General features: G+C 38.0%; 1 protein-coding gene across 3 annotated transcripts in view; it reads right to left on the reverse strand.

Annotated features, from left to right (window-relative positions):
• The window catches only part of SRP72 (signal recognition particle 72), a 39,012-nt gene that overhangs the window by 23,435 nt on the left and 4,262 nt on the right, over nt 1–11,315 (reverse strand). For all 3 annotated transcript variants that reach the window (XM_017849245.1, XM_017849243.1, XM_017849242.1), the window contains exons 3-8: nt 10,297–10,420; nt 8,195–8,338; nt 8,001–8,112; nt 4,874–4,905; nt 3,108–3,232; nt 2,962–3,019 (exon numbers count right to left, since the gene is read on the reverse strand). In XM_017849245.1, the coding sequence (XP_017704734.1) occupies nt 2,962–3,019; nt 3,108–3,232; nt 4,874–4,905; nt 8,001–8,112; nt 8,195–8,338; nt 10,297–10,420 (595 nt within the window). The remainder of the gene's footprint in view (nt 1–2,961; nt 3,020–3,107; nt 3,233–4,873; nt 4,906–8,000; nt 8,113–8,194; nt 8,339–10,296; nt 10,421–11,315) is intronic.

Here is an 11,315-nt window from a genome sequence, read left to right on the forward strand (position 1 = left end):
TTTTTTTTTTTTTAGCAGAAAATACTCATGTCACGTATCTACTGTTTTTCCTTTCCTAAAGTCCCTTCTTCTTAACCAAGCAAAAGCATAAAGAAGCTCAATTTCTAAAATTCCCATGTAGGGGCACAGTGTTATCTGCCCAAAGAAAGACCTATTAAGAATTACTGAAAGTCACATACATCCCCCAAAAACGGGAGAAAACGAAGTCACACTGATTGCAAACTGAGAAGCACAAACTGAGCATCTGAGTATCTACTACGTGCACAATACTCCAGCTTTGTAAAACAATGTATTTACTTGCAAATACATGATACCACTGTGCTTTTTTAAAACAGGTCTTCTACCAGTTTAAAGACTAAAAGGAAGTGAAGAAATCTAAAATAAATTCTACTTTTTCTTAGTGTTGAGCTCCAAACCAATTTGAAACTATTTTAATGTGCAGCAAGAAACTGCCTTTCATATAAATCAATCCTAAAGAAACCGTATTTTCTAGCTGGTTCTCTCACATCACTATTTTAATACTTCAATTAATTGTGCACATCACTGCCAGACTTTTCTTAAACTTGATTTCCAAGACTCTGATATAGTTCAATCTAATCTACTTTTTAAACTATCCAGCAAATATATACTCTCTTCTGTTTCCTCCCTTTTCCTTACAAATCATAAATATTTCTTCATATGTACATTTTTTTGTGCTGTTGCTTAACCTTCAAACCATAGTCCTCCTTCAAGGGTCAGCTCAAACTTGCCAAACCAGAGATCTTTCCGTTCACCAAATGTAGTATTAAGTATACAGTTATAAAGTATACAGACAAAAAATTAAAACATGAACAAATTTTTTCAACACCAAAATGAGTTTTTAAACTATGTGATGATACTTTGTATTTTTCATTACCTATTGCATCCAGTACTACTGTGAAAAAGTCAGAAATACCCATTGACTGAAGAAAGTTTTCAATGTATAAGTTACCATTCAGACTGAGATATTTAGTATCTTACACACTCTCTTCCCCTACAATTATGTATGTCAGATAAAAAAAATTTGTCCTGGCTGGGTGTGGTGGCTCACGCCTATAATCCCAACACTTTGGGAGGCTGAGGCAGGAGGATCACTTGAGATCAGGAGTTTGAGACCAGCCTGTTCAACATGGTGAAACCTCATTTCTACTAAAAATACAAAAATTAGCCAGGCGTGGTGGCACGTGACTATAGTCCCAGCTACTCAGGTGGCTGAGCCACCAGAATCACTTGAACCTGGGAGGCAGAGGCTGCAGTAAGCCGAGACCGTGCCACTGCACTCCAGCCTGGGCAACAGAGAGAGACTCCATCTCGGGAAAAAAAAATTTGTTCTGACAAGTATTTCAAAATTCATAAACACAGGCAGGTATATATTTTTGCCAAGGTTCAAAGGCTAGTATCAAATGTTTGGAAATCTATACCATACCAATGGCCAGCAGCAACCTCCCACGATTACTACCCCTTTTAATGCCATTATCTACATCCAGGGATATACTACATTTCTGCCACAGGAGAGAAGTACCACTAAGTAGTAAAAGGGGAACGCTTTGAAGTCAGAAACTAGAATCTGAATCCAAGTTTTACCTCTTATGAAGTAGGCTATGACCTTATACAAATTACTTACCAACTTTTAGTCTCAGATTATACTCCTACAGAGATAAGGACTACCACCTAAAAAGATTATTGAGAGGAAGAAATAAGGTGGTACTTGAAAAATCACATGGTGTATCAAGATAAATCCTAAGTTCAAATGTTGCTTTTCTTACTTTCCACTGACTTGGATTTCAAATGTGAACTTGAAATATTTTTCCAGGCTGGGCGTGGTGGGTCACCCCTAGAATCCCAGCAATTTGGGAGGCTGAGGCAAGAAGATTGCTTGAGCCCAGGAGTTAAAAGACCAGTCTGGGCAACATGGCAAGACTCTGTCTCTACAATTTTTTTTTTTTTTTAAATTAGCTAGGCATGGTGGTATGTGCCTGTGGTCCCAGCTACTTGGAAGGATTGCCTCCTTCCTACTTGGAAGGAGGCTACAGTGAGTAATATCTGCACCACTGCACTGCAGCCTGGGTGACAGTCTTAAAAAAAAAAAAAGAAAAGAAAAGAAAACTTTTTCCATTAAGACTGTTCCTGGCTGGGCACGATGGCTCACGCCTGTAATCCCAGCACTTGAGGAGGCTGAGGTGGGCGGATCATGAGGTCAGGAGATCGAGAACATCCTAGCTAACACGGTGAAACCCTGTCTCTACTAAAAAAAAAAAAATTAGCCCGGCTTGGTAGGGGGCGCCTATAGTCCCAGCTGCTTGGGAGGCTAAGGCAGGAGAATGGCGTGAATCCGGGAGGCAGAGGTTGCAGTGAGCCGAGATCGTGCCACTGCACTCCAGCCTGGGCGACAGAGCAAGACTCTGTTTAAAAAAAAAAAAAAGGGTGTTTCTAATGGTGGCTACTGACATTAGTACAGTACTCTAAGTTAGAGTGCTTATATATATATTTGTAATATTTTACATTGGATAGGGTGTGGGGGAGGAGAAAGAGCACCTGTCTATACTCCCTAAAAAAAGAAAACCCAAGAAAAAAATTATATAAAGAACACTTACACATTCAGATTCCACAGATGAAGAAATCATATAAAACATGCATATACTTAAAGTTTAAAAGCCCCAATAGTTTATATCTCTTACAAAGAGAGAGTCTCTATATTATTATACACTGGGAAAAGGGGAGATCTTAAAAACTCTAGGATCTACTACAAAAAGTTTTATTACTCAAATATACCTGGCAGCATCATTATCGTTAGGAGAGTTAAGTAATACTCTCCATTGTGATTTTGCTACAACTGGACTTTTTTCATCATGTTAAAAAGAACTCCTAGAACAAAACTAAAACTAAGGTGATGAGCTTTCAGGGTAAAATATATCTGTAAGGAAAGCCACGAATATTCCATACCTTGTTAATGGTAATGATGTTATTTGCAATTACAGCTAGTAATCCCACATCTGTTGGTCTGTGAACAACAAGCAACAGTCAAAACCAAACAAACCTTTAAAAAGAACCCTATCCCATATAAAAGATACTTCCTTTTAATAACTCACTTTAGTTTTATTATTTGATTGTAAAGTTGCAAAGCCTCCTCTGTTCGACCCTGAAGCTGCAGAATATAGGCCATCTGACCATGAATGATGGCCAGTTCTGCCTGTGGGTCTTCCTCAGTCCCATCCTAAAAGAAAGAAATATTTTTCCCATATAAATTTTCCAAACTGATCTACATATTTATCAAATAACTGAAAAATTCAAAAGAGATACAATCCTGAAGAAGACATAATTTCAGAAATTTTCCTTTAGAGTCAATTCTTTAGAAATTGCCAGCAAGAGAGAAGTTTAAGTGAAGAATAGCAAAAAGACTTCAACTTTCTACAGAAGTATCTAAAGAAGAATAAAAATATTTAAACAAGGCAGAAAGATCCTAGAAGAACATGGTAAGTTAAGGTAGGAATACACATTGGCATTATCATCCTCTAAAGCCCAAGAATTAAAAAACCTAAGTAAAAAACCAACATGCAAGTATATCTTTTTATAATGATACCCCTAAATTCTGGAAACATAATTTTCTCATTAAAAGCACATTTAAAAATGCTTTTCTCTCTACTATAACTCTACTATAAAAACTACAAAATTCCAATTAACACTGTACAAAAAACTTCAAAAGCTGGAACTAATTCTGTACTTTAATCCTATAATTGAACAAATTATGTAATTAAAGTAGTAGCTCTCTTAACTGATATTCCAGATTAATCCACATTTCTCCTCTCCTTCTGAAAAGGCTGTACAATGAATACTCAAGACTAGGAGACAACACTCCTTTAATGACCCAACACTCCTGCTCTCACCTGGTGAGTATCTGCTGACCAGGAGTCAGGTATGTTTGTTTCCAAACCCATTATGCAGTTGTGTTTGATGAGGAAATGATAAAACTTAAAAATATTAAAGAGAAGAACTATGGGCCGGGCACGGTGGCTCACGCCTGTAATCTCAGTGCTTTAGGAGGCTGAGGTGGGAGGGTCGCTTGAGGCCTGGAGTTCAGACAAGCCTGGGCAACACAGTGAGACCCCCATCTCTACAAAGAAGAATTAGCTGGGCATGGTGGTGCTACTCAGGAGGCTGTGGTGAGAGGATTGCTTGAGCCCAGGAGTTTGAGGTTACAGTGACCTATGATCACAACACTGCAATCCAGCCTGGGTGAAACAGCAAGATCCCGTCTCAAAAAAAAAAGGAGAGAGTGAACTATGAATGTGAAAAGAGACATATTTCAATGTAAATCATATTGAATACTCAGAAAGATAAGGTAAAGGTAAATTCCTAAAGAAAATTATTGTCTAATTAGTTGTGAGCCAAAAAGATTGGCTGTGGTAAGAGACTGGCTAAAAAAAAAAAAAAAATCTTTAAGGACTCTATAATGAAAGTGCTTACCTATTGTATTTAAGATATTGTTACACTTAAAAAGAAAAACCAAAAGTGTAAATTGGGAATGTTGAATTATGTCACCACATAAGAAATACACATGGAACTTCTGTGAGCAGACCAATCCTCAAAGACCTTAGTCCTACATCCTAAAATAGGGGAATAAATTTACATTATATAAATGTATAATCAAGTGCTTAAGGTATGCCAATATTTTTTGTATTGTGATTTCTCACTCTAATAGACTTCATCAAATAACTGATACAAGAGGGTGGTTTCTAATGTGATTCCTACTTAATCACCATCTTCTAAAGAAAGTCAATAAATAGTACAATGAAGCCTCAGTAATGTTAATAGTCAGAAGTGTAAAATTTTGGTTTAACAATGATGGAATACTTACAGTGTCTTCTGATAAAGAACGGCGACAGAGATCTATAGGAGAAAAAATTGTTTTAAAAGTAGTATTGCTGGGTAAATTCCATGTCTTTCACTATTCCAAAGAGCAAGATCTAAATTTCTAGGCAGAAGATTCCAAGATAATCATAGTAACAAGCAACTGTGAAATTTACATTAGCATCAAATATATTACATATATATTATCAGTCTCTTGACTTTCCTAGCTCTTTGGCACTTTTCTTTCATTTGTTGTGTCTATGCTAAAAATATTTGTAAAGTGCATCAAAAAATACAAATGTAGTAAATATTAATTGCAAAAAACCAATTATAGAAAAGTATAAAAATAAATAATCCTACCACCCAGAGATAAACACTGCTAGCATTTCAGTTATTTAGCTTTCTAATATTTTTTTGTTTTTAAAGTTGGGGGGTCTCACTCTGTTGCCCACGCTGGAGTGCAGAGGCTTCATCACAGCTCACCACAGCCTTGAAATCCTGGGCTCAAGTGATCCTCCCACTTCCGTCTCCCAAGTAGCTGGGACTACAGCTGTGAGCCACCATACCTGGCTTAGTTTTATGTAAATGCATAGTTGCATTTTAAAATGAAAGTGAGACACTGTGCATGCTATTTTGAAACCTCCCTTCCCCATTCAATATCCTGTGGATATATCTCTGTTACAATAAACATAGATCTACATTACTGTATCTTTTTTAATGTTATTGGTTGTAATGACTGTAATTACTTTGTGATTACGGTAAAACTTAGCCAATCCTTTAATAGTAGAGAACTTCATGCTGTTTCTAAATTTCTGTTCTCATGAATATCCCTTCAATGAACATTCATACAGACACATATGTAAATTTATCTAATCATTTTCTTAAGTTTCTAGAAGTGAAATTATTGGATCAAAGGGTAGGTAAATTTTAAAATCTGCTACACATCACCAAATTGCTCACTGAAAAGTCTGTATTACTCTTACACTCAAACCCACAATGTATGAGAATGTTCTTCATTGGGTATGATCAAGAAATTATAATTCTGCTGGGTGCAGTGGCTCATACCTGTAATCTCAGCACTTTGGGAGGTCGAGGTGAGCGGGTCACTTGAGGTCAGGAAATTATAATTATCTCTTTTTTTTTTTGAGACAGGGTCTCATTCTGTCACCCAGGCTGGAAATACAGTGGTATGATCTCAGCTCACTGGAGCCTCAATCTCTTAGGCCCTCCTAGGCCCTGTTGCCTCAGTCACCCGAGTAGCTAGGAATACAGGTGTGTACCACCACACTCGGCTAAATATATATATATTTTTGTAAAAACGAAGGCTTACTATGTTACTCAGGCTGGTCTTGAACTGCTAGGCTGAAGCAATCCTCCTGCCTCGGCCTCCCAAAAGTGCTGGGATTATAGGCGTGAGCCACTGCACTCAGCCAAAAAATTATAATTCTAAAACAGATTTTCCTCATGATGCTCTAACCTTTGTTCTTATTTTAACTTTCAACATTTAACAGTAAAACTTTGCTCTCATTTTAAACCCTAATATTTAATAGTAAAACAGACTTTGTTTCACCTTTTTTTCCACCCCAATGATCACTGCAGTACCTACATCACTTTTATAGCTTCCAGGGAAAAATGTATGCACAAGCAAAGTCAAAACGTTTCATGTGTTAATACCAGACACAGTTCTCTAATCAATTAATTTTTTTCTTAATTAAAAGCTTCAGCTGGGCACAGTAGCTCACGGCTGTAATCCCAGCACTTTAGGAGGCCAAGGCAGGCAGATCACTTGACAACAGGAATTTGAGATCAGCCTGGCCAACATGGCGAAAACCGTCTCTAAGGAAAATACAAAAATTAGTTGGGCATGGTGGCACGCGCCTGTGATATCAGCTACTTGGGAGGCTGAGGCATGAGAATTGCTTGAACCTGAGAGGTGGAGGGTGAAGTGAGCCAAGTTCTTGCCACTGCACTCCAGCCTGGGCGACAGAGCAAGACTCTGTTCCTCCCCTGCCCACAACCCCACCAAAAAAGCTTCAAAGCATGCAAATATCATATAAAGAAACATACCAAATGGAGTTAAAACATGCTTGAGGCCAGGTGTGGTGGCTCACGCCTGTAATCCTAGCACTTTGGGAGGCCGAGGCAGGTGGATCACGAGGTCAGGAGTTCGAGACCAGCCTGGCCAACATGGTGAAACCCTGTGTCTACTAAAAATACAAAAATCAGCCGGGTGTGGTGGCGGGCACCTATAATCCCAGCTACTCGGGAGGCTGAGGCAGGAGAATTGTTTGAACCTGGGAGGTGGAGGTTGCAGTGAGCTGACATCACGCCATTGCACTCCAGCCTGGGCAACAGGGCGAGACTCTGTCTCAAAAAACAAAAAACAAAAAACAAACAAACAAAAAAAGTGCTTGAATGGTGCTATCAATACATAAATGTAGTGTATGTGTGTGTATACACATAGGCACACCATGTTATTACTTGAATACCTGTTAAACAATAATAATAGTAACAAAATATTTACTGAATGCTTATACTATATGCCATCATGCCACGTACTATTGTGAATGGTTGACATTCATTAACTCACTTAATCTACACATAACATTCACAGTAACTTGTTCAAAACCTGCTCCTCAAAATTCATATGTTAAGGTCTGGTATGGCTGGAAACAGACTAATAGACTGGCTTAGGGATTAGAAATATAGGTGAGATATGATCAAAAAGAGAAAGTGCCAGTAATCCCAGCACTTTGAAAGGCCAAGGAGGGTGGATCACTTGAGGCCAGGAGTTCGAGGTCAGCCTAGCCAACATGGTGAAACCCGTTTCTATTAAACATACAAAAATTAGCCAGGCGTGGTAGCATGCACCTATAATCCCAGCTACTCAGGAGGCTGAGGCAGGAGAATTGCTTGAACTTGGGAGACAGAGGATGCAGTGAGCCGAGATCATGCCACTGTACTCCAGCCTGGGTGACACAGTAAGATTCTGTCCGCATCCCCCGCCAAAAAAAAAAAAAAAAAACTGCATCAATAACTTCCATTTAATAATTTCACAGAAGTCCAATGCAATTTTAGAAAATACAAAGTTATGTGCACATTATATTTACAGGTAAGTTTAACAAACTTCAAACCTTCAGCCTTTTGCAGGATTTTCATGGCCTGGTTCAGCTGGCCTTGGCCTATCAGCGCACATGCAGTGTTGTAGCACAGCTCATGTGTGCCTTCTTGGAGGCCCAAGTTCTCCTGTCAGGGGACAAAATACCAGTTAAATACTAAACATGAATACTACTTCATGACTGTATTGGTACACCACAAGGATACTCACTGGAACCACTTTTTCCCAATTGCTTTGAGCTGCAACAACTGCTGAAAGGTTTGTTTTCCTCTCCTCATCATAATCATCTTGGGAGTTTCGGACAAGATCTCTATATACCGCTAAGCATTCATCATAGCGTTCCAAACGGTATAACTGAATAATAAATAGCAAGTAAAAAATCAGAGACAAATATGGTGTTACGTCTTTAATACCATGCAAATCTTTTTTGGAACCACTAAGTAGGAATCCTAGTTCAGCATAACGGGAACAATCAACTGTTTATGTTTTATAATTTTTAAATGAGTTCCACATACTAGTCATACTTCCAAATAAATTACTTTTTGAAAATACTTTTAAAATGAATGTTCAATATATTGTGGATCTGTAGGCAGGATTCAGTTGAGAAAAGTCATTTTCTTTCTTTCTTTTCTTTTCTTTTTTTTTTTTTTTGAGACGGAGTTTCATTCTTGTTGCCCAGGCTGGAGCGCAATGGTGTGATCTCGGCTCGCCACAACTTCCACCTCCTGGGTTCAAGAGATTCTCCTGCCTCAGCCTCTTGAGGTAGCTGGGATTACAGGCATGCGCCACCACACCTGGTTAATTTTGTATTTTTAGTAGAGACGGGGTTTCTCCATGGTCAGGATGGCCTCTAACTCCCGACCTCAAGTGATTTGACCATCTCAGCCTCCCAGAGTGCTAGGATTACAGGTGTGAGCCACTGCACCCGGCCAAGAAAAGTCATTTTCTTTACCTATCTTCTTGAAGTTAGTAAAGTGCCTAAATAGGTTGTGAAAAAACACCTTTATAGAATTCAACCTTGTTATTTAGATCTAAAATTACAACGAAAATATTTTTCCACAACACAAAATGATTACTAAAACAGGAACAAAATTAAATGTTAAGAAAAAGACTTAATGTTTCCTAGAGTTCACTATAATCTTCATTTTATCTTTCTTAGAAACCAGCTATCACACAGGTGAGTCTCAAGCAGACACAATAGAATTCCTACTGATTTCATTCAAGTTGTGCTGAAAGAATAATAACTGCCACTGTAGGTCAATTAGTCCATTATGTATGACACAGGTTGATGTCTTTAACCTCAAAATGCTAGAATTTACCCTAAAGTTATCCAGTTTACCTTAAAAGTTTTTTATAGACCTACAATCCATGAATTTGTCCAAATCTTTCTTCAACTCATTTGTATTATTCAATCCATACTACCTCCTGAGAACTATACATTCAATACAACATTATTTGCCCTAAATTGACACTTAAAAAGTCTTTAAGAGGAGGCCAGGCGTGGTGGCTTAGGCCTGTAATCCCAGTACTTTGGGAGGTCAAGGCAGGCAAATCACTTGAGGCCAGGAGTTTGAGACCAGCCTAGGCAACATGGCATAACCCCGTCTCTACCAAAAAATACAAAAATTAGCTGGGTGAGTTGGCGCATGCCTGTAATCCCAGCTACTTGGGAGTCTGAGGCAGGAGAATCACTTGAACCTAAGAGTTGGAAGCTGCAGTGAGCCAAGATAGTGCCACTGCACTCCAGCCTGAGCAACAGAGTGAGACTCCATTAAAAAAAAAAAAAAAAAGAAAAGCTTTAAGAGGGTTTTGCTAACTACAATATACACATTTCTGCCCTCTTGTCATTAACAGCTCCATTTTACATTAGGCTTAATTTTATGTCTCAAAATACTTTAAAATATTTTCACGATTTCATGGGCTAGAATCACCTAAATTCTCATCTATCATGATATCCTTTATTTTAAACTTAGAATACAGTATTAGTGAAATACTATTTCAAACGTGTTGAAGTATACAAGCTCAATGTGCTTTATCTTTCTAACTCAAAAGTCAAAATTAAATAGATTAGTTCTTTCATTTTCTTTGATTTTCTAATTACCTGAGGAAGTCATTTGTTCATAGCATGTTATATATGCAACTGTTTGTATGAAGATCAAGAAGAGGGATTATGTTCAAACCTCAAGGACTGGTTTGGTGGCTAGTGTTGTGGAGCATCAGGATGGGCTGGGTTTCCTCAACCCTGCTCCTTGCTAGAGGTAGTCATGCTCACTCAGGATCACTGTCAACATGTATTTAAAAGCAGTAATTACCACTTGTCCATAAAGCTCCTTCAGTTTGTCTGTCTGCTGGTTAGCACTTTCTATTGTCTTCAAGGCATTCTCAATTCTGTTCAGCCTGTACTCGCAATATGCCTTTTCAAAGGAGAGAGAGTTACTGAAGAAGGAAAAAAACCAGTATCTGATTATTATCTAACAATGCAATGCACCCAATATATAGAACATCACTCTAAGCACTGGATTTAGTCCTGATAACAGATGAGAAAACTGACAAAGGTTAGAGACTTATCTAAATATCAGATAGCTTGTAAATGTCTATCAAACATATAATTAAGCATATATCAATTTCCCTAGCCTCTCTTTCTTTCATGATTCTTATTCAAGTAAACATTCAAGAAGGAAATCATTAATCTGCTAAATAAGTAATTGTCTTAGATACAAAGATAATTTGAAGGCTGCTTTAAATGGGTTGTTTTGGAAGTCTCTTAAATTCATTAACAAAACAATAAACCATATAATGCTTCTTTAAACTTGTTTAAGAAACAAATGATTAGCAAAGAAAAAATAACTATAAATCTTAAAAGAAGTACCTGTAATCAAACAACTGGTAAATACTACTAACATACACACACTTAAAAATTCATCTACATTAATGTGATACCTCATTGCTGATGTTTCAACCATAATCCATGAGAAAAAATATTTATTAAAGCAAAGACTAATGTCCTTTACTTACCTAACAAAAAAATTTATTTTTGGGCCAGGTGCGGTGGCTCATGCCCGTAATCCCAGCACTTTGGGAGGCCGAGGCGGGCGGATCACTTGAGGTCAGGAGTTCGAAACCAGCCTGGCCAACACTGGCAAAACCCTGTCTCTACTAAAATCACAAAAATTAGCCAGGTGTGGTGGTGCACATCTGTAATCACAGCTACTTGGGAGGCTGAGGCAGGAGAATCGCTTGAACCTGGAAGGTGGAGGTTCCACCAGCCTGGGTGACAGAGCAAGACTCCGTCTCAAAAAAAAAAAAAAAAAAAAATTAAAAAAATTTTTTC

This window comes from Rhinopithecus bieti, unplaced genomic scaffold, assembly GCF_001698545.2.
Source record: "Rhinopithecus bieti isolate Rb0 unplaced genomic scaffold, ASM169854v2 scaffold_31527, whole genome shotgun sequence".
Lineage (NCBI taxonomy): Eukaryota > Metazoa > Chordata > Mammalia > Primates > Cercopithecidae > Rhinopithecus > Rhinopithecus bieti.